This window comes from Pleurodeles waltl, chromosome 4_2 (assembly GCF_031143425.1).
Source record: "Pleurodeles waltl isolate 20211129_DDA chromosome 4_2, aPleWal1.hap1.20221129, whole genome shotgun sequence".
Taxonomy (NCBI): Eukaryota; Metazoa; Chordata; class Amphibia; order Caudata; family Salamandridae; genus Pleurodeles; species Pleurodeles waltl.
Genome location: NC_090443.1, coordinates 5,897,856 through 5,921,695, shown reverse-complemented (window position 1 = coordinate 5,921,695; position 23,840 = coordinate 5,897,856). Strand labels below are relative to the sequence as shown.

General features: G+C 46.4%; 1 protein-coding gene across 2 annotated transcripts in view; it reads right to left on the bottom strand.

Annotated features, from left to right (window-relative positions):
* XAB2 (XPA binding protein 2) overlaps positions 1-23,840 on the bottom strand; it is a 200,784-nt gene that overhangs the window by 122,939 nt on the left and 54,005 nt on the right. For both annotated transcript variants that reach the window (XM_069230363.1, XM_069230364.1), the window contains exons 4-8: positions 22,328-22,525; positions 20,969-21,103; positions 19,051-19,215; positions 16,145-16,289; positions 15,399-15,550 (exon numbers count right to left, since the gene is read on the bottom strand). In XM_069230363.1, the coding sequence (XP_069086464.1) occupies positions 15,399-15,550; positions 16,145-16,289; positions 19,051-19,215; positions 20,969-21,103; positions 22,328-22,525 (795 nt within the window). The remainder of the gene's footprint in view (positions 1-15,398; positions 15,551-16,144; positions 16,290-19,050; positions 19,216-20,968; positions 21,104-22,327; positions 22,526-23,840) is intronic.

The window sequence follows — 23,840 nt, the reverse complement described above, 5'->3', positions numbered from 1 at the left end:
GGTCGCAGCAGCCTGGGCATCAGAGACAAGATCCAAAAGACCCTGGGGAAGCTCTGTAAACGAAGAGGAGATGTCATCCATCAGAGCATGAATATACCTCCCCAGGATACAGGTCGCATTAGTGGCTTTTAACGCCAGACTGCAGGACGAAAAAATCTTCTTCGACTGCGCCTCTAGCTTTTTTGAGTCTCTGTCCCCAGGCACCGTCGGGAAAGAACCAGGCGCTGATTTGGACGAACAGGAGGCCTGCACAACCAAGCTCTCCGGCGTAGGGTGCCTAGATAGGAAACCAGGATCAGTTGGAGCCGTCCGATACCTCCTGGCCACGGCTCTGTGAACTGCTGGGGAAGATGCCGGCTTCTTCCACACCTCTAAAACCGGATCCAGCAGAGCGTCATTAAAAGGTAATAGAGGCTCCGCCGCGGCTGAGGCCGGATGCAACACCTCTGTCAAAAGGTTTTGTTTCGCCTCCACCACCGGCAAAGGCAGGTCCAAAAAACTAGCTGCCTTCCGTACCACTGTATGAAAGGAAGCAGCTTCCTCGGTATATTCCCCCGGGGACGAAAGGTCCCACTCAGGGGAAGTGTCCAGCCCACTGGCCGACTCCAGTCCACGCAGCCCATCACCCGAGTCCTCTAGCTCTCCTTCCTCTAGGGCTCGTTGGTACTCCTGCTCCTCTAGTAACCGGAGAGCACGCCTCCTTGAATGCAGTCGTTGCTCAATCCGCGGAGTCGACAACACCTCCGCCGAAGTCGGAGATCGGCGCCGATCTTCCGAAGCCACCGACGCCGCATCCGGCGCCACAGGTAACTTCGGCGCCGACTGAAGAGCAGATGAAACGGATGGACCCACCGGAGTCACAGGCCGAAATCTCGAAGTCGACGGGATGGAAATCCCTGGGGCCAATCCCTCCGAAGCCATCGGAGCGGCCACCGGCGCCGACACTGGCGCCGAGCCCACGTTCCCAAACGGGAGAAAGGGCATAAAGGGTGCCGGCCGAAGAGGCGCAGGATCACCCAAAGAAAAGGCCAAAGGCCCAGCCGGAGCACCCCCTGGAGCCATCTGTTGGAAGATGGCATACATCGCATTCAAGAATGCGGAACTATCGGCTCCAGGGGTGGGAAAAGCCGGATACTGGGGTGCCTGACTCGGAGGCGACCCCGACGCCGGCCTCGGCGTCTGCGCCGGAGAAAACACCTGAGGCTCCAATACCTCAATCACCGACGCCTGTCCAGGCGAAGTTGGAGACGTCGGAGAGAGCAACGGCGTCGAAGGATGCGGCGTCACCGTGGGGCTGACCTCCCATGTCCTCCGGCGCCGATCCGGAGACCTGGAACGAGCCTCCCTTGAATGACGCCGAGATTCTCTACGGCGCCGGGAGTCTCGATGACGCCGATGTCTTGGAGAAGACTTTTTCTTGTGATGCTTCTCCTTTGACTTGGCCATAAACAGCTTCGCCTCGCGTTCTTTAATGGCCTTCGGATTCATGTGCTGACACGAATCACAAGTCGAGACGTCGTGGTCGGAGCTCAAACACCAAAGGCAATCGGAATGAGGATCCGTCACCGACATCTTGCCTCCACACTCACGACAAGGCTTAAATCCAGACTTTCTCTGCGACATTATTTCCACAGAGAAAGAGTACGCAGCAAGATATACACTGTAACCGCAAGAGTAACAGTTGCTCCCTCGAAGATAACCGTTTCGAATGCACGGAAAAAAGGGAACTGACGTCCGCACGTCGTCGAGGACCTCTTATTGCCTGTATGACGTCAGACGGCGTCGCGTGCGAGACAGTGACGTCCTCGTCGACGTGCAGAGACTAGTAAGAAGATTTCCGTCGAATGCTGGCGCCATGGGAGTATTCATGAGGTGAGGAATCCACAGGTAGTTGTATCCATCAGAAATTGCATTTCACAGGAATGCATGGGTTCGAAAGGGGGACCCATGAGTCTTGTTAAGACGATGTTAAGATTCCATGAAGGAACTGGTGGCGTTCTTGGTGGTATAATTCTTTTTAGCCCTTCCATGAATGCTTTAATAACTGGTATTCTAAATAGAGACGATGAATGAGTAGTTTGTAGGTAAGCAGATCTAGCTGCGAGGTGTATTTTTATAGATGAAAAAGCGAGATTTGCTTTTTGCAAATGTAGTAAGTATCCTACTATGTTTTTAGTAGAGGCATGTACTGGTTGTATTTGATTGGCATGGCAGTAGTAAACAAATCTTTTCCACTTAGATGCATAGCAGTGTCTAGTGGAAGGTTTTCTAGCTTGTTTTATGACCTCCATGCATTCTTGTGTGAGGTCCAAGTGTCCGAATTCTAGGATTTCAGGAGCCAAATTGCCAGATTCAATGATGCTGGGTTTGGATGTCTGATCTGTTGTTTGTGTTGTGTTAACAGATCTGGCCTGTTGGGTAGTTTGACATGCGGTACTAGTGAAAGGTCTAGTAGAGTTGTATACCAAGGTTGTCTTGCCCATGTGGGTGCTATCAGTATGAGTTTGAGTTGGTTTTGACTTAACTTGTGTACTAGATATGGAAGGAGAGGGAGAGGGGGAAAAGCGTACGCAAATATCCCTGACCAATTCATCCATAGAGCATTGCCTTGTGATTCGCGGTGTGGGTACCTGGATGCGAAGTTTTGGCATTTTGAGTTTTCTCTTGTTGCGAACAAATCTATCTGGGGTGTTCCCCAAATTTGAAAGTACTTGTTCAGAACTTGGGGGTGAATTTCCCATTCGTGGACTTGTTGGTGGTCTCGCGAAAGGTTGTCTGCTAGTTGGTTTTGTATTCCTGGAATAAATTGTGCTATTAGGCGAATGTTGTTGTGAATCGCCCACTGCCAAATTTTTTGTGTTAGGAGGCACAATTGTGTTGAGTGTGTTCCTCCTTGTTTGTTTAGATAATACATTGTTGTCATGTTGTCTGTTTTGACAAGAATGTATTTGTGTGTTATTATGGGTTGGAAGGCTTTTAACGCTAGAAATACTGCTAACAGTTCTAGGTAATTGATATGAAATTTTGTTTCGTGTATATCCCATTGTCCTTGAATGCTGTGGTGATTGAGGTGTGCTCCCCACCCTGTCATGGAAGCATCTGTTGTTATAACGTATTGAGGCACTGGGTCCTGAAATGTCCGCCCTTTGTTTAAATTTTTGCTGTTCCACCATAGAAGCGAGAGGTATGTTTGGCGGTCTACCAACACCAGATTTTGAAGTTGACCCTGTGCCTGTGACCATTGTGATGCTAGACACTGTTGTAAGGGTCGCATGTGTAGTCTTGCGTTTGGGACAATGGCTATGCATGATGACATCATGCCTAGAAGTTTTAGCGCAAATTTTGCTTGTATCTTTTGGTTTGGAAACATAGCACTTATTAGCTTGTGGAATGCCTGCACTCTTTGTGGACTTGGAGTGGCAATTCCTTTTGATGTGTTGATGGTTGCTCCTAGATATTGTTGTGTTTGACACGGTTCTAGGTGTGATTTTGTGTAGTTGATGGAAAACCCCAGTTTGTGAAGGGTTTGTATGACAAAAGTGGTGTCGTTTGCGCATTTTTTTACTGTGTTGGTTTTGATTAGCCAGTCGTCTAGGTAAGGGAACACATGTATCTGTTGTCTCCTGATGTGTGCTGCTACTACTGCTAGACATTTTGTGAACACTCTTGGTGCAGTTGTTATTCCGAATGGCAACACCTTGAATTGGTAATGTATTCCTTTGAATACGAACCGTAGGTACTTTCTGTGAGAAGGGTGTATTGGTATATGAAAGTACGCATCCTTTAGGTCTAATGTGGTCATGTAATCTTGCTGTTTGAGCAGTGGAATGATGTCTTGTAGTGTGACCATGTGAAAATGGTCCGATATGATGTAGGTATTTAGTGTCCTGAGATCTAATATTGGTCTCAATGTTTCGTCTCTTTTTGGAATTAGAAAGTACAGGGAGTAAACTCCTGTGTTTTTTTGTTGTACTGGTACTAATTCTATTGCATCCTTTTGCAGTAGTGCTTGAACTTCTAGTCCTAAAAGTTCTAAATGTTGTTGTGACATTTTGCGTGTTTTGGGGGGGATGTTTGGTGGGAAGTTGTGGAATTCTATGCAATAGCCATGTTGGATTATTGCTAATACCCAATTGTCTGTTGTAATCTGTTGCCAAGATTGGTAGAATTGGCTTAGTCTTCCCCCCACTGGTGTTGAGTGAAGGGGTTGCGTGACTTGAAAGTCACTGTTTAGGTGGAGGTGTTTTTGGAGTCTGGAATCTTCCCCTACTCCTTGGGAATTGACCCCCCCGATATCCCCTGAAACCTCCCCTTTGGAAGGAACCCTGATATAGTGTGGTTCTTGATTGTTGGCTGGTGGTGTCTGTGGGTTGGCCACGAAACCCCCCTTGTAAGGAAATGCCTCCTTGGCATGGTTGCCCCCTGACTTTTTGCCTTTGCTGATGCTATGTTTACAATTGAAAGTGTGCTGAGGCCTGCTAACCAGGCCCCAGCACCAGTGTTCTTTCCCTAACCTGTACTTTTGTATCCACAATTGGCAGACCCTGGCATCCAGATAAGTCCCTTGTAACTGGTACTTCTAGTACCAAGGGCCCTGATGCCAAGGAAGGTCTCGAAGGGCTGCAGCATGTCTTATGCCACCCTGGAGACCTCTCACTCAGCACAGACACACTGCTTGCCAGCTTGTGTGTGCTAGTGAGGACAAAACGAGTAAGTCGACATGGCACTCCCCTCAGGGTGCCATGCCAGCCTCTCACTGCCTATGCAGTATAGGTAAGACACCCCTCTAGCAGGCCTTACAGCCCTAAGGCAGGGTGCACTATACCATAGGTGAGGGTACCAGTGCATGAGCATGGTACCCCTACAGTGTCTAAACAAAACCTTAGACATTGTAAGTGCAGGGTAGCCATAAGAGTATATGGTCTGGGAGTCTGTCAAACACGAACTCCACAGCACCATAATGGCTACACTGAAAACTGGGAAGTTTGGTATCAAACTTCTCAGCACAATAAATGCACACTGATGCCAGTGTACATTTTATTGTAAAATACACCACAGAGGGCACCTTAGAGGTGCCCCCTGAAACTTAACCGACTATCTGTGTAGGCTGACTAGTTGTAGCAGCCTGCCACAAACCGAGACAGGTTGCTGGCCCCATGGGGAGAGTGCCTTTGTCACTCTGAGGCCAGTAACAAAGCCTGCACTGGGTGGAGATGCTAACACCTCTCCCAGGCAGGAATTGTCACACCTGGCGGTGAGCCTCAAAGGCTCACCTCCTTTGTGCCAACCCAGCAGGACACTCCAGCTAGTGGAGTTGCCCGCCCCCTCCGGCCAGGCCCCACTTTTGGCGGCAAGGCCGGAGAAAATAATGAGAATAACAAGGAGGAGTCACTGGCCAGTCAGGACAGCCCCTAAGGTGTCCTGAGCTGAGGTGACTCTAACTTTTAGAAATCCTCCATCTTGCAGATGGAGGATTCCCCCAATAGGGTTAGGATTGTGACCCCCTCCCCTTGGGAGGAGGCACAAAGAGGGTGTACCCACCCTCAGGGCTAGTAGCCATTGGCTACTAACCCCCCAGACCTAAACACGCCCTTAAATTTAGTATTTAAGGGCTACCCTGAACCCTAGAAAATTAGATTCCTGCAACTACAAGAAGAAGGACTGCCTAGCTGAAAAACCCCTGCAGAGGAAGACCAGAAGACGACAACTGCCTTGGCTCCAGAAACTCACCGGCCTGTCTCCTGCCTTCCAAAGATCCTGCTCCAGCGACGCCTTCCCAAGGGACCAGCGACCTCGACATCCTCTGAGGACTGCCCCTGCTTCGAAAAGACAAGAAACTCCCGAGGACAGCGGACCTGCTCCAAGAAAAGCTGCAACTTTGTTTCCAGCAGCTTTAAAGAACCCTGCAAGCTCCCCGCAAGAAGCGTGAGACTTGCAACACTGCACCCGGCGACCCCGACTCGGCTGGTGGCGATCCAACACCTCAGGAGGGACCCCAGGACTACTCTGATACTGTGAGTACCAAAACCTGTCCCCCCTGAGCCCCCACAGCGCCGCCTGCAGAGGGAATCCCGAGGCTTCCCCTGACCGCGACTCTTTGAACCTAAAGTCCCGACGCCTGGGAGAGACCCTGCACCCGCAGCCCCCAGGACCTGAAGGACCGGACTTTCACTGGAGAAGTGACCCCCAGGAGTCCCTCTCCCTTGCCCAAGTGGAGGTTTCCCCGAGGAATCCCCCCCTTGCCTGCCTGCAGCGCTGAAGAGATCCCGAGATCTCTCATAGACTAACATTGAAAACCCGACGCTTGTTTCTACACTGCACCCGGCCGCCCCCGCGCTGCTGAGGGTGAAATTTCTGTGTGGGCTTGTGTCCCCCCCGGTGCCCTACCAAACCCCCCTGGTCTGCCCTCCGAAGACGCGGGTACTTACCTGCCAGCAGACCGGAACCGGGGCACCCCCCCTTCTCTCCATTCTAGCCTATGTGTTTTGGGCACCACTTTGAACTCTGCACCTGACCGGCCCTGAGCTGCTGGTGTGGTAACTTTGGGGTTGCTCTGAACCCCCAACGGTGGGCTACCTTGGACCAAGAACTAAGCCCTGTAAGTGTCTTACTTACCTGGTAAAACTAATCAAAACTTACCTCCCCTAGGAACTGTGAAAATTGCACTAAGTGTCCACTTTTAAAACAGCTATTTGTGAATAACTTGAAAAGTATACATGCAATTTTGATGATTTGAAGTTCCTAAAGTACTTACCTGCAATACCTTTCGAATGAGATATTACATGTAGAATTTGAACCTGTGGTTCTTAAAATAAACTAAGAAAAGATATTTTTCTATATAAAAACCTATTGGCTGGATTTGTCTCTGAGTGTGTGTACCTCATTTATTGTCAATGTGTATGTACAACAAATGCTTAACACTACTCCTTGGATAAGCCTACTGCTCGACCACACTACCACAAAATAGAGCATTAGTATTATCTATTTTTACCACTATTTTACCTCTAAGGGGAACCCTTGGACTCTGTGCATGCTATTCCTTACTTTGAAATAGCACATACAGAGCCAACTTCCTACACCCCTCTAAATGGAGTTTTTCTGAAAGAGCCTCTGCTCTGCGGGGAGTAGAGTGCGCCCATGGCCTTGGCCGTGTCTGTGTCCTTTTTAAGTTTTTCAATGGCTGTATCCACTTCCGAGCCAAACAGTTGTTTCTCGTTGAAGGGCATATTAAGGACAGCCTGCTGGATTTCAGGTTTGAAGCCTGAAGTGCGTAGCCAAGCGTGTCTCCTTATGGTGACAGCAGTGTTGACTGTTCTTGCTGCAGTATCGGCTGCGTCTAGTGAAGAGCGGATTTGATTGTTTGAGATCGTTTGTCCCTCTTCCACTATTTGCTGCGCCCTTTTTTGGTATTCCTGGGGAAGATGGTCTACGAGAAGTTGCATCTCGTCCCAGTGTGCGCGGTCATATCTGGCCAGCAGCGCTTGTGAATTTGCGATGCGCCACTGGTTGGCTGCCTGTGATGCCACACTTTTCCCTGCCGCGTCAAATTTTCGGCTTTCTTTGTCCGGAGGTGGGGCGTCGCCAGATGTATGTGAATTTGCTCTTTTGCGAGCTGCCCCTACTACCACAGAGTCGGGTGGTAACTGCGAAGTAATAAACACTGGGTCTGTGGGTGGTGGTTTGTATTTCTTATCCACCCTTGGGGTGATGGCTCTTGATTTTACGGGCTCCTCAAAAATTTGTTTTGCGTGCCGTAACATCCCTGGTAGCATTGGGAGACATTGATATTGGCTATGTGTAGCCGAGAGGGTGTTAAATAAGAAATCATCCTCTATAGGATCGGAATGCAGTTGGACATTGTGGAAGTCTGCAGCCCTAGCCACCAGTTGCGAGTATGAGGTACTGTCCTCTGGCGGTGACGGCTTTGTAGGGTATGACTCGGGATCATTGTCCGGCACTGGGGTGTCATACAGGTCCCAAGCGTCTTGATCCTGATCGTCATGACTTATGGTAGTTTGCGCTGGTGAGTGCATTTGTGGCGGTGTTTGTGCCGGCGATGCCTGTGGAGGAGAGGGCGGAGGCGTGACTTTTTTAACCACTTTGGCTTGTGGTTGTGTGTCATCCTTTGGAAGTCCGATCCTTCTTTTCCTCATGATTGGGGGAAGGGTTGATATCTTCCCTGTATCTTGCTGGATGCACAGTCTCTTTTGTGTGTAGTCCGATTCTACACTTTGGAGCTCTTGTCCAAATTTGTGCATTTGGCCACTTAGTCCTTGTTCCTCTGAGTAGGATGAAGGTGTGGTATTTTTCGGCGCCGAGAGAGAATCTTTTTTCGGTTTCGGCACCGACAGAATTTTTGTTCCTTTCGGCATGGATTCTCGGTGCCGATGTTTTTCGGTGCCGGTATCTTGTTTTTGTCTCTCGGAGCCGCTTTCTCGGCTCCGAGGTTGCTCCATGGCGGTCCCTCGACCGGAGTCGGGTGTCTTCGCTATGGGCGTGCCCTTTTTCGGCCCCTTCGACGGGTCGCCTGATTTATGGGTCGAGCCATGGCCTGTTGGCAGTGGCGTCCCCTGGGCTTTCGGTTTGTCGATGGATTTACTTTTCGACGTCTTACTCACAGTTTGTTGCTGTTGTTCGACGTCGGAGTCTCCGGATTCTGATTCCGGAACCGAGAATGTTTCCTCTTCGTCGTCGAAACGTATTTTGTCGACGTGGACGCCATTTGGTGACGCCTGGCTCTTCGGTCCCGGAGTGTTTTTCTGGACCTGAAGGCTCGACAGGCTTCACAGGTATCCTCCTTGTGCTCGGGGGACAAGCACAAGTTACAGACCAAGTGCTGATCTGTATAAGGATACTTACTGTGACATTTTGGGCAGAAACGAAACGGGGTCCGTTCCATCGGCTTCGATGTCGCACGCGGTCGGGCCGACCAGGCCCCGATGGGGGATCGAAACTGCCCCAAAGTCTTCCGATGATCGGTGTCGATGTACCTAACTATCCCGATACCGAACGGAACAATACCGACGCTTTCTTCCGAGATTCTGACTAACTTTCCGAACCGAAACACGGAGCGAAAAGGAATACGTCCGAACCCGACAGCGGAAAAAAACAATCTAAGATGGAGTCGACGCCCATGCGCAATGGAGCCAAAGAGGGAGGAGTCCTTCGGTCCCGTGACCAAAAAGACTTCTTCGAAGAAAAACAACTTGTAATACTCCGAGCCCAACACCAGGCAGCGGACTGTGCCAAACATGTGTATCTGCAGCAACATATGCCATCGAACATAGAGTTTTTTTTCAACATTTCAGCTTTGCAGGGTATTCTGGGTAAGAAAACTTTGGGGAATCCACACAAGTCACACCTCTGTGGACTCCCCCGAATGTCTAGTTTCCAGAAATGTTTGGGTTTAGTGTGTTTCTCTATATGGCCGCCGAATCCAGGACCAAAAACACAGGTGCCTGCCTTACAAAACCAGTTTGTTTTGCCATAGACAATTTTGATGTCTCCACAATATGATTTGGGTGGTGGAATTTGGGGCTGAACTAAATTGGTGAGCTCCCAAGAGAGCACTCTCTCTCTGCTTGCCGCCGCATTCACCTGCTCTCTGGGTTGGCCTAACCCACTATTACCCAGTTGCACGAACAGCTTGCGAAGGGACAGCAGGACTGTCCTCATCACCTCCCTCATAATGTACTGGAAGAGGAGTTTTCGAATGGGACTCCTCTGACTGAAAAATCACTCCCAGAGTCTGCGCCATTGTCCTATCCCTCAGATGCTGTCTCAGTATCTGATGTCTCAGTCTCTGATCCTATGTCAGAGCGGTCCTCTATAACCCGAGTGCAGGCAGCAGTCATCCATCAAGATGCCATCTCTGCTATTGGCTAAACTGTTGCTCTAAAACACTAGCCTACGTAGACAGTCACAAAATTGATGGTGTGTGTGAGATACGTGCAACAGTAGAGGCCACCTTACCTGCGCTTCTTCCCTCAATCAGCACGTACTTTCAAGACACTCAAAAAACACCTTGTCACATACCATTCGTCACAGTCTTTAGCACCTCCTGCGCCCAGTCCAACAATCATTATTGGTGCTCCCACTCCCTCCTCCTCGGATTCCCTCATTACCACCCAGCAAAAGTGCCCTTCATCTCTCCATAGACTTTACTAATGTACTCAGCTATTTACATAAAATACAGATGTGCTCTTTGCAGTAGGCATATAAATCTTCTGCGCTTCTTTATGGCACTAAAACTGCCACTAGACAAGTCGGACCCTTTTCCCCCCAGGGAAACCACACACATATTGACAAAAGTGATGTATATATGACAGCCAACCACCTGAAACTCAACTCAAGCAAAACCGAAATAATCCTCTTTGGCCCTCACCAAAAAAACCTGGGTCCCCCCATGGTGGCCCACCAAGCTAGGCCCTGCACCCACCCCCGCCAACTACGCACGCAACCTCAGCATCATCCTAGACTCCTCCCTCTCTATGACCCAACAAATCAACGCTCTTACCTCCTCATGCTTCAACAAACTCCGTATACTGAAAAACATTCAAATGGATCCCCACAGAGACCAGAAAAACTGTCACTCACGCACTCATCAGCAGCAGGCTTGATTACAGAAACGCCCTCTACGCCGGCACCACTCTAAAACTCAAGTGCAAACTACACGCATCCAGAACTCAGCAGCACGACTCATCCTCGACCTCCACCGACACGAACACATCTCTCCACACCTCAAATCCCTCCACTGGCTCCCCATTGACAAAAGGATCACCTTCAAGATCCTCATCCTCACACACAAATCACTCCACAACACAGGCCCTGCCTACCTCAACGAGAGTCACCTTCCACACCCCACACGAAACGTCCGTTCAGCTGACCTCTCTCTCGCCTCTGACCCCCGCATCAAACACACCACCACCGGGGGCAGATCCTTCTCCTACATTGCACCCAAAACATGGAACGCACTCACAACCCACATTCGCAAGACCCAAAACCTACTTCTTTTCAGGAAGGGCCTCAAAACCTGGCTTTTTGAACAGTGAACCTCCTAGCCCCTTTCCCTCCCCCCGTTCCCCCCCCCCAGCGCCTTGAGACCCTCACAGGTGAGTAGCGCGCTTTATAAATCTCTTTGATACAGATCTACCTATATATATATATATATATATATATATATATATATATATATATATATATATATATATATAAATATATATCTACATAGATATATCTATAGATATATCCATGTACCTAGATATATCTATCTACATAGATATATATATATATATATATATAGATATATACACATATATTTTTTTTTAGTTGTTGTATGGTTTCCTTGGGGGCCAAAATGGCCCCCAGGGAAACCCTACAACATCTAAAAAAAAAATTGCCCCCACAGGGGGTCACCCTGCCCACGGGCGACCCCCTGTCATTTCATTTTTTTTAAAAAAAATTAAAAAAAATAAAAATCACCCCCCCCAGGGGGCACCTACCTTTTTTTTTTTTTAAAGAAAATTATGCCGGATGGGGGCGCGGGCGGCCCGTTTTCCGGGGGGGGGGGCCGCCCCCCAAAAGTGAAATCCCTGGTGTCTAGTGGGGTTTCCTGGCCCCCGATCGCAGCTGTGCTGCGATCGGGGGCCAGAAACAGTTTCAGAAGGCCTCGTAAGAAAGGGGAGAGTCTCCCCTTTCTTACGAGGCCTTTTCAAAATGTTTCCTGACCCCCCAGATCGCAGCTGCGACCGTGGGCCAGGAAACACTTTCAGGAAGGCCTCGTAAGAAAGGGGAGACTCTCCCCTTTCTTACGAGGCCTTCCCGAACGTGTAAAAGGCCGTTTTCCCCATGAAAGCAGGAAGCGGCCGCAAGGCTGCTTCCTGCTTTCATGGGGAAAACACCTTTGCAACGTCAGCGCGCCTCCCAGTGAACACAGTCAAAGCACACTGACAGCACACAAAATGTGAGGGTAACTGTAAGGAAATGCCTCCTTGGCATGGTTACCCCCTAACCTTTTGCCTTTGCTGATGCTAAGTTATGATTTGAAAGAGTGCTGGGACCCTGCTAACCAGGCCCCAGCACCAGTGTTCTTTCCCTGAACTGTACCTTTGTCTCCACAATTGGCACAACCCTGGCACTCAGGTAAGTCCCTTGTAACTGGTACATCTGGTCCCAAGGGCCCTGATGCCAGGGAAGGTCTCTAAGGGCTGCAGCATGTCTTATGCCACCCTAGGTACCCCTCACTCAGCACATGCACACTGCCTCACAGCTTGTGTGTGCTGGTGGGGAGAAAATGACTAAGTCGACATGGCACTCCCCTCAGAGTGCCATGCCAACCTCACACTGCCTGTGCCATAGGTAAGTCACCCCTCTAGCAGGCCTTACAGCCCTAAGGCAGGGTGCACTATACCACAGGTGAGGGCATATGTGCATGAGCACTATGCCCCTACAGTGTCTAAGCAAAACCTTAGACATGGTAAGTGCAGGGTAGCCATAAGATTATATGGTCTGGGAGTCTGTCCAACACCAACTCCACAGCTTCATAATGGCTACACTGAAAACTGGGAGGTTTGGTATCAAACTTCTCAGCACAATAAATGCACACTGATGCCAGTGTGCAATTTATTGTAAAATACACCCAGAGGGCATCTTAGAGATGCCCCCTGAATACCTACCCGACTTCTAGTGTAGGCTGACCAGTTCTTGCCAGCCTGCCACACACCAGACATGTTGCTGGACACATGGGGAGAATGCCTTTGTCACTCTGTGGCCAGGAACAAAGCTTGTACTGGGTGGAGGTGCTTCTCACCTCCCCCCTGCAGGAACTGTAACTCCTGGCGGTGAGCCTCAAAGGCTCACCCCTTTTGTTACAGCACCACAGGGCATCCCAGCTAGTGGAGATGCCCGCCCCTCCGGCCACTGCCCCCACTTTTGGCGGCAAGGTTGGAGCAGATAATGAGAAAAACAAGGAGGAGTCATCCACCAGTCAGGACAGCCCCTAAGGTGTCCTGAGCTGAGGTGACCCTTGCCTTGAGAAATCCTCCATCTTGAGTTTGGAGGATTCCCCCAATTGGATTAGGGATGTGCATCCCCCCCCTCCACAGAGAGGAGGCACAAAGAGGGTGTATCCACCCTCAAGGACAGTAGCCATTGGCTACTGCCCTTCCAGACCTAAACGCACCCCTAAATTCAGTATTTAGGGGCTCCCCAGACCCCAGGAAATCAGATTCCTGCAACCTGAAGAAAGAAGGACTGCTGACCTACAAGCCTGCAGAGAAGGAGGAAGACGACAACTGATTTGGCCCCAGCCCTACCGGCCTGTCTCCAACTTCTAAAACCTGCTCCAGCGACGCATCGACGGTGACCAGCGACCTCTGAAGCCTCAGAGGACTGCCCTGGACTACAGGACCAATAAACTCCCGTGAATAGTGGCCCTGTTCAAAACCTGCAACTTCTTTGCAACAAAGAAGCAACTTCCAAAGACTTCACGTTTCCCGCCGGAAGCATGAGACTTCACACTCTGCACCCGACGCCCCCGACTAGACCTGCAGAAAACAAACACCTCAGGGAGGACTCCCCGGTGACTGCGAGCCCGTAAGTAGCCAGAGACGACCCCCCCTGAGCCCCCACAGAGACGCCTGCAAAGAGAATCCAGAGGCTCCCCCTGACCACGACTGCCTGTAACAAGGGACCCGACGCCTGGAACCAACACTGCACCCGCAGCTCCCAGGTCCTGAAGGAAATGAACTTCAGTGCACGCGCAACCCCCAGGCGACCCTCTGTCTAGCCCAGGTGGTGGCTGTCCCGAGGAGCCCCCCCCCCCCCCCCACCTGTGCCTGCCTGCACCGCTAGAGTGACCCCCGGGTCCCTCCATTGATTCCTACCTGAAACCCGCCGCCTGCTTTGCTCACTGCACCCGGCCACCCCTGTGCCGCTGAGGGTGTACTTTGTGTACCTTCTCGTGTCCCCCCCGGTGCTCTACAAAACCCCCATGGTCTGCCCCCCGAGGACGCAAGTACTTACCTGCTGGCAGACTGGAACCGGAACACCCCTGTTGCCCATAGGCGCCTATGTGTTTTGGGCACCTCTTTGACCTCTGCATCTGACCGGCCCTGAGCTGCTGGTGTGGTAACTTTGGGGTTGCCTTGAAGCACAAACGGTGGGCTGCCTAGGCCCCAAACTTGAGACTTGTGAGTGTTTTACTTACCTTCAAAACTAACCTTTACTTACCTCCCTGAGGAACTGTTGATTTTTGCACTGTGTCCACTTTGAAAATAGCTTATTGCCATTTTTACAAAGACTGTACATGATATTGTTTTCATTCAAAGTTCCTAAAGTATCTAAGTGAAGTACCTTACATTTAAAGTGTTTGATGTAAATCTTGAACCTGTGGTTCTTAAAATAAACTAAGAAAATATATTTTTCAATTTAAAAACCTATTGGCCTGGAGTAAGTCTTTGAGTGGGTGTTCCTCATTTATTGCCTGTGTGTGTACAACAAATGCTTAACACTACCCTCTGATAAGCCTACTGCTCGACCACACTACCACAAAATAGAGCATTAGAACTATCTACTTTTGCCACTATCTTACCACTAAGGGGAACCCTTGGACTCTGTGCACACTATTTCTTACTTTGAAATAGTATATACAGAGCCAACTTACTACAGTAACCATACCAAAAAGAGGTTACTTTCCTACAAAATGTACAGTACGAGTCATGCGACTGGAATTCCAGTCAAGGCATCAATCAACTCTTTCAGTACTCATGCACATATGTAGGGGAAGATGTGTGACGGTATGTCACAGTGATGAGACTCAGGGAATAGAGACAGCAGCAGATTATAATTTTGTCAAAGCAAGCCAATGACAGTTTCTTAGAAACCACAGTCGTATCACAATCCTTTAAGTTTTCTAAAAAAACAAATGCTAAGAAAAAAACTAAGCAAAAGGTAAAAACAACAGTATAGAGGAGTATAGAAACAAGGCAAAGGGCACACTGTCAAAAGAAAATGGACAATTGTTTCAACAAAAGAAAGCAAAACCAGTGCAGGGGCTTCCTTAACCTCCACATTATGCTCCAGAATTGGTTAAAAAAAAATGAGGCAGGATATGAGGTGAACAGGAAGCAGCACTCAAGATTTACCCTGTTTGTTGAACGTACACAAAAGCTTAGTCTGCCCTGCCAAAGATATCAGTACTTACCCCTTGTTCTTCAGTAGCCGGTGCGCATTGTGCAGTTGCATCTCAGAAACAAATAGGAGTTACCAATTTTACCAAGTGTTTATTCTTTTGGTCACGGTAGGAAAGAAATCAAGAGATAGTCCGCTTGTTGCAATCATACAAGCTCTGGCAAAATCCTTCTCAAATCCCAGTATGTTCCTCTCACACAGTTCCTCACCTCCCTTGGCTTTCCCTCATACAGCTTCACTCTCTTGTGCCACTCGTGCACATTGTGTGGGTTCTGGCGCAGAAGCACACTGTTTAGGAGCAGAGGCCGTCGATTGATCAGCTGCTCAAATCGAGCAAGTCGCAATTCCAAGTCCACATCATCTGAGGAACAACAAAATCAAGTTTTCAATAAAAATAGAGGCATACACCACCCACACATACACACACACCCATACATTCACTGTGCATACATACATGTATTTTATACAAAAGCAAAGAAAAGGGAACAAGTGGCAATTTAAAGCCATGCAATCATATTCTTAGATGGGTTAAAGCTTTTTAAATAGGTAATAGTTTATAATTGCAAAATACTGAGAGGCAGCCTTGTCCACCCTTTACGTTTACTCTCAATCTTATCTAGTTTTACACTTTGCACTTCGGATGAGTTGCAGGTAAGTAAGATTTTTTTTATGTCAATTTTGTAAATAATAACGACTCACAAACAAGTTAGCATATATTCATTCAACAGGATTTGGTTGTACACCACAGCATTTAATTTTGATTTTCCAAGTAATTTGCACATTACGTTTTCATTTTTAATCTACTGATTATAGTGGTATTTTGGATTTCATTTACGTCTATATTTTATGAACGTTTGCCCGAAATAACATTTCAAAGAGACGAAGGTGACCAAGCCAGTCTTCCGAGGGTGTAGCGCAGACTTACATTTGGTAGCAAAGACTTTTCAAAACTCACCATCTTCCTCCTTGCCCAGATCCGAGGTGGTTTCCATCTTTGCAGCAATCATGCTCTCTTCAAACTGGGCGAACGAGTCAAACACCTGGGTGAAATCCCGCACCGTCATAACGGTTTGCACTGCCTCCTCGTACACATCTCGGGCCTTGAAAGAAAGACATGCAAACTTGAGTGTTGGTGGCTCTGCCTATCTGGAGTACATCGTCAAAGACTGAAATGAATAAAATATGAAAAAGACTATTCTATCTTCTGCTAGGCGCACAACGTTTTGTATATTTTTCCTCAGCGCTTCAGAAGACACGAGGCATTCTTTCCAATGCAACCACATTAGGTTATACTAGCCAAGAGCAAAAAGCTGCACCAGCATAAAAACCTGCCGCTCTCAATCGCAGGAAAATAAGCACCTCCTCCTCAGGGCAGACACAAACCCCTCAACAACCCAGAATATGAAAATGTAAACTATGTCTCCTCTGGTGTCACCCTGATTGAAGCGGATATTGAAAGCTGGAGCACTGATGGGTTTAAAGCTCTCCCTTTTTTGTGTATTCTCACTGCAAATAAAACTAAAATACATACCTTGACTTGAAAAAGGGGCTATGTGGTGTTCTACAGAGGCCAGATCTTCTTTATGGTTATTTTTTTTTTTGCACAGGCAATGCATGTTTGTGACGATACAACTGCCTTAAAGTGTGATATGCAGTGATGTTAAAACAAGAATACACCGTCTTAAGACTTTGTATGGTTTTACATATGTATATACTTCCGATCTTCATATAGTTCTCACAAGGTCCCAATAACAGATAAACCTGAACTTATGTAACAACTAACAGCTTTGCGTGAAAAAAAAGAGATGCACCTCATTTTTTCAGTGAAATGTGGAAGATTCTAACGGAAGAACATCTTACAGAGCAGTTGCTAAATCCACTTTCTGCTAAACTAGCTGATGGACAGGTGGTCTCACATTTTCTGACAGACTGCATCACTATAGGAAGGTACAATCAAGAATTAAGTCCGTGTTCTACAGATCCAAATCATCTCTGCTCCATCAACATGCATGACCAATGTGCTGCTTCTTGTGATATGCAGGTTCTGGTTTTAGCCACACACGATGTTGGGCATCACAGTCAAACAATGCCACTTAGGTGTCATCTAGCCAGAGGATATTGTTCAAAACTATTAAAGTTTATCCAGGTACTGTTTTGCACATCTAAGTCACGTGGAAATCTTTACGGAAGCTGTACTTGCTGAGTTTTTTTCTCACAGCAGAATTATGAGCTCTAACGTTTACATTTAAAAGCGAGGCCCGTAGATCCCTGGAGGTAGCTGTGGGCTTCATTACTAGCACTGGCGGCGTTACAGGATCCGATTCTTGGTGAATTTGCTAGACACCCACTCTTGAGTGGATTGTGCAATGAAAAACTTCACATTATATGCAAATGGCTTTATGCCCATTCCCAAACTGACGATAAGCAATGATTCTTACCCTGAGACCGTCACTGATATTATGAGCAAGCTGATGTGTTACCACAAACCTGAATACTCCAAACTAACAAAATGTCGGATTTTTCCGTTACAGCCGGTAGCACTTGTTGATAATCAAGTAAGCGTGTAATGGTTTAGCACCACCTGACCTTAACTGTAAGTAGCATGGGTGAACTTACTTTTTTATAAAAGGCTTCTTAATGTTAGCCGTTTTTGTTTATTACAGCGTGAAATTTGCGAGTGTGATATACTGATTGTAACCCCAATAACTCAGTTCAACAATACAATAGTTAAATCAGTAAGGTTAATAAATGTCCTTGGGTCACAGAAAGGTAAGGCACTCCATTCAGCAAAAGAACAGTATCTCAAGAGGGTCAGACTGTCAGGCACCACAAGTAATAGTGATAATCACAAATATTTCTGATGGGCCATCATAAATCAAAATCAATCATTTTTAATGGAGTAACATTTAGTGTTCTTCAAATGTTCACGAGGGGGGTGTACAGAGCTTATTTCCAGATTCATAAAGCGCGATTTCCTTACTTTCACAAACACCCAACAGGCTACAATCGATAATCGCTCGCAGGCCTAGGTCTTTTTCGAAGCAGTGTACATCAAACGTTTTCTCTCAATAGGGAATATGTAGTAGCTGTAGGATTCTCGGTGAAGTAAAGAAATGCATGTGTGCTCGGTTGCAAAAACAGAAAGTTTCATGCAGTTTCAGGCAAGTCGGGCAGCACTGTGGCCTGAAGCAGAATAATTAGCATGCGGTCTGTGAAACTTCTATGTTATCTGTAAAACGAGATTCGATTTATGACAGCATAAAACCACAGAATCGTATAAATGTGTACTTGCTTTTTAGCATCACTGTATGTTACATCTGTACAACAACAAAAGCAAGAGAAAATACACACAATTAGCATTTCCAACTTTTACCTACACGATATACCTCACAGACTCCTTTGCTTTGATCTGCTTTCATTCTATCAAAGGCACAACCCTACAGAACACCCTTCCCTGCCCATATCCGGGCTGAGAAGCCTGGCCCAGAGGTGCAACATTTAAACCTCCAGCATAGGGAAGTAACCTTCTGCAAGGTATAATGTACGCAAATGTCAACACGAAAGGGTTGACACTTACAACATCCAACCAGAGACAAAGCTCATGCTAACTATGCTTGCCTTAGCCCTTTGGCTGTTCCATTGCCGTATATGTGTAAGGTCATGAAAGGGTATCTCCAGGCTGGCCTTATGACAATGCATACAAACATCAATACTTAAAAGGGCCGTCGAAGCAGACAGCAGTCTTATCAAAAGCGCCTTGATGTGGAACTAGTGCCAGTGCAAAGTAAATAAGACGCAGAAATGTTGACAACCAGGTGACAGCAGTGCAAGCAGAACAGATGACCCCCATATCCACTGTACCTTCTCAAAATGGCCACTTCGAATGTAGTAATCAGCCAAAGAACACCAGAGCTTGCCCAACTGGTCGGTAAAGCGGGTCAAGCCCCCGCGGATGATGGCCCCCACATTCAAGGACTTCACTTTGTCAGGATTCTGAGAAATCAAATTGCACAGATCGTGCCACAGCTGGGGACACAAAAATAGTATATGTAACATATGACATCGGCAACAAAGGGCCAAACTCTCATAGCACATGACATCTCCGGAACGCTTTGCCCGCAACAATGAGTGAGTGATACAAAAGAAGTGTAAAGGCTAATCAATTATTAACTTAATTCAAAACATTTCGAAGAGCATGTGCTAAAGTGGCAATTATGAAAAAGCAATTTGACAAATGTTCTCTTATTCAATCACAGCATTGGCAGCATGGGCACACACATCTTTTACTCTATTTTACTACTGACAACCCATTAATGCACCACATTTCCAAAATGCCCTTTATTCATGCCACTCCCACTTCTGAAGTGCATAATGTTGTTCAAATTGAAATGCAAAATTGAGGGTATCACAGAGTTAGCACTTCAGATAGGGAGGAAGCCATAAAATTCCTTACCCGGAAAGTTGACAGTCTTAATTAACTATTTCAGAAGTTTAAATACTTTCGAGCACAACCTTTTGTGACTAATAGGCCGAAGGTGATCAAAGGTAGAACCATACTATATTTAGCACTAACTGGGCAGTGACTTTCTTTCTGGCTCATTTCACAGCACCTTCGTATGTCACGACATAAAACAGGAACGTATGCCTACTTTTAACTATGAATAAGGGTAAACCCGATTGATTCTTTAATGCCATAGGACTGCAATGACAATTAATATATAGTGACTTACATAATACCACTGGAACTTTAACGACCTTATTGATCCCTCGGCTACATAAATCACAACAAACTAAACAACAAGTGAAACCTTAAAGCTGTTGACACAATTCTGGACGCAGAACGCTTTAGCAACCTGAAAACTGAAATGAGATGTAATAAAGCAAATATTAATTTGAGGAACAAATCCAGCACAGGAGTTAATCTTGATTAAATATTATGAGGATGGCAAACCTCGCTCATCTAAAAATGGTAATTCCACTGTCCACAAAGCACGCCTTTTTTAAATTTCCCCAGAAGGCTTGACATGAACAAATGGTAAAAGCAGAACATATTCTGGTAATGTCAATAGGGCTGGACTTTCCAGTACAAAAGCAGCCCTCACACCACCTTGCAAACATAGGCCACAAAAAAAAAATATTGCCACGTAAATAAATATGAATCTTATTGGCACAAAGAAAAAGTACTGTTGGCTTTAAATTACTGTAACTGGAAGACATCATTTACACATACAAGTATGAATTTAAAAAAATGAAGAAAAAAAAGGTATACCGGCGCACCAGCATTAGCACAGAAGTGCGCTTGTTTTCAGGCGGATGTGCACATGATATCAGGGGGAATATCTTGACTCTCAGTGCAAGACAGCTAATGGCTTCAAAAATCTGATTCATGCTGTATGGTGAAGTGAATGGAAGCAAAATATGAATGAAAGCTAAAGAGACCAATGGATGAAAAGAGCTGGCCCAACTCCCCCCCCTCCCCCTCCCTCCCCCCCCGTCTGTATGTACTAACATATGTATTTTAAAGTTACTATTTCTTTTCCTTATAAGAGTGCGTCGCACCAGCTAAAGCAGTCTGGAAAAGAGACTTGAAATGGAGTGGGAGATTAAATAACTTAACAATGAATGCACCTAAATGCATACTTGAAATAATTCCTCTACATTAGACAGAGTACTGTTAATGTGCTTTATCCTTAACCTACGGCATCCCACGCTACTGCAGTTAGTGAATTCCTTTTATCCTCCGATGGTTCGACCTGGTCCACTCCAGGCAGACCCATACCTGGTAATTTGATTTCCCTTCCTTGGAGACAAAGTTCTCATCATTGACGATAGTCGCAAGTCGAACAGCAGCTTCATCCAGGCGGTCAATGGAACGGAGATACTCTATGTACTCCTCAGCGTTCTCAGGGCTCAGCTGCAGAGAAAGACTAGAATTACCAGCATGACCTTAGGTACATAAAGGAACTACATTCTGCTTCCCAGAAGAAGAGGTGTGGATGATGACAAAGAAGCAATCTGTTATAGATAAAAATGTGATGCCAGATGAAATAATGTGTTTTGTTTTATGGCATGTAGGCATGCAGCTTCACCTTCACTGTAGATTCTCATCTTGGAGTATGAATCCAATCCATACTATAGCTCACTAGTCCACATACTACATCAGATGACACTGCAATTTTCTTGCAACCAATTAAAAAAACACAATCACTACTTAATATACCAGCTCAGGCAATGATTCCTTTGGGAGATTCTCAGCTCGGAGCTTGAATTTGCTCTAATATATTACTTCTAACCTAGTATTACCTACAGGTTAAGACATCCAGAGGGCTCTGGCACAGACTTAATGCCCATTTCAATCTCTCTTACAGATTTTTGACCCAAAATCCGCAAACGATTTTGCCATTCACCCACGATCTACTACAGATTCTTTGCCCCACTCAGAACGAGAAACATTATGCTGTGCATCCTGGAATGTGGTGCAGATTTTACCACACACAACCAATCTGCTACAAATTGCACCATAACATGCAAACTCTGTGAATTTGGGCACTTCTGCCCTAAGGAAGTCTTAGAAGGAATCTCATTGAGGTATCAGATTCTCACTTCAAAGAAGGAATCTGTCACACATTTTTAATTTCCAAGAACAAAGAACTAATCGCTTACAGAATACCAATCGCTGCCAATGGTACATACGAGACTGCATTCAGACAAAATAACTGAATATTGGTTGACATTTTACCCACATAAGAGAAAGATGCTCTTAATCTACATTATCTCAACAAAGTTTGGGGCTGTTTTACAGCCTCAAATTCTCTCAGACTAGAAACACAGAAGGGACACACCAGCAGTCTTTACAGTTTATTTACGAATTACACGTGGAATCAGGTACTAACAGTCCCCGCTCAATTTAAAAAGCTAATAATAATTACTGCATGTCAACGGTGAGATTAGTTTGTAGTGAGTAGTTATTTTCTACACCCTCTGATTGAAAATAAAATAGTTTTTACACACTAATTCTCATTCAGGTCTGCACTTAAAGCTTGAGAGGTACATTACAATTTTCTATGAGCACCACAGCCACCGTCCCCACAAAGAAAAGTCACCCTGGCATCTGTATGGGTATTGCTGGGTTCCTTACCTTCAAATACCTACGATAGACCCGGACAGCTGTCTCTAGCAGAGGGTACCTGCGGACAAACTTCAGGTACAGAGGCCAGATACGGTGGTGCTGTGTGATCGGTAACGCTCTCAAAGCGCGATCAAAGGTGCGCCGAGTGCGAGTGATCTTGTACTGATCCATGAGAAAGTGACAGTAATCCAGCCAAATTCGGGGCATCTGCAACGACAGACAAAAATAAATAACGGTGGAATCTAGGAGTGGGTGAAGGTTGAGATACGAAAATTTCAGGAGAGACCCACTACCCCACATCCGTTAAAGAACTTTCTTATCAATCTGGCATGTCTATCTACAGCATTATGTCCTCCAGATATTGTCCAGTACTGGAGCCAGATCAACCAATTGAGAAAGGCCCACTGCATAGGAGTATTCATTATATGTAAATCGTGAAAAATTGCAAATAACAGACACTCTAAAGAGGCAGAAACTACAAAACTCCATTTTGACAGTCTCAGATTAGGGCTTGGGTGTTATTTGTGGGTTTAAAAGGGGAACTCGGATGAACTGACACACATCTGTGGGAACTTTGGAGATATAGAAGACAAAAGAAAATGCAGTTGTGCACAGGACATGAAATGTCTAAGACCTAATCAAACTTACTCCAGAGTGTCTAGGTGCCTTCACTTCCACTTAATCGAGACTGGAGGACTAGGACAGCTGAGGGATCAAAGGCTTGCTCTCGGCAAACGTAGAGCAGAGGCGGAATGAAGATAAGTGTTACACTGGTTTCTTGGCAAAACCTAACACAGAAGGCCTTCCCCCAGCACTAGTTATATACCTCATTCTTACAGGTATAATAAAGACTTCCACCAATGCACCTTAGGCACGATCTGTAGCCCCATCCGCTACAGGCATGCTGCACATGGAGTTAAAATAACATGGCTGTTCCATGATTTAGAAAAGAACATGGAAACAAACGGTCTTTCCAAATGTATTATAAATATCTGGAAACATATAAAAGAATGTGTGTTCCAACAGCCCAAGCCATCATTTTCTTTTTCGCATTTTCACTTATGTTCTCAGATTACAGAGCAATCGTGAGGAAGCAGAAGTTAAACCATTTAAATATTTTGAATAAGTGATCTTGCCTACAGCACAAGACCTTTATGATTTCAATTTATAACATGCATTCAAATCTCTTTTATTCCATCCCCAGTATTGAATTGCACCTTCCTTAGTGAGTTATGGGTGAAGCTTTAGTTGACAACAGGCAACGCATAAAATTAATTTAGGGGCAATGTAATTTGTTAAACTAGAGTTAACCAGTGCTTAATTTGTGCTTGTAATTTCGGGTGCTAAGCACCGGCTCTTTTTTGAGGGCCGGCGCTAAATTTTCTGCCACAAGCATTAATTGCGAGCAAAAGACACATTTGGGAAAGTCGGAGGAAGAGAAAAACAGAAAAGTGTTGCAAAGGGAGAGAGCAGAAAGCTGCTGGAGTGAGCTAAAGGGGCAGGGAGTGCCTATAAATGGAGT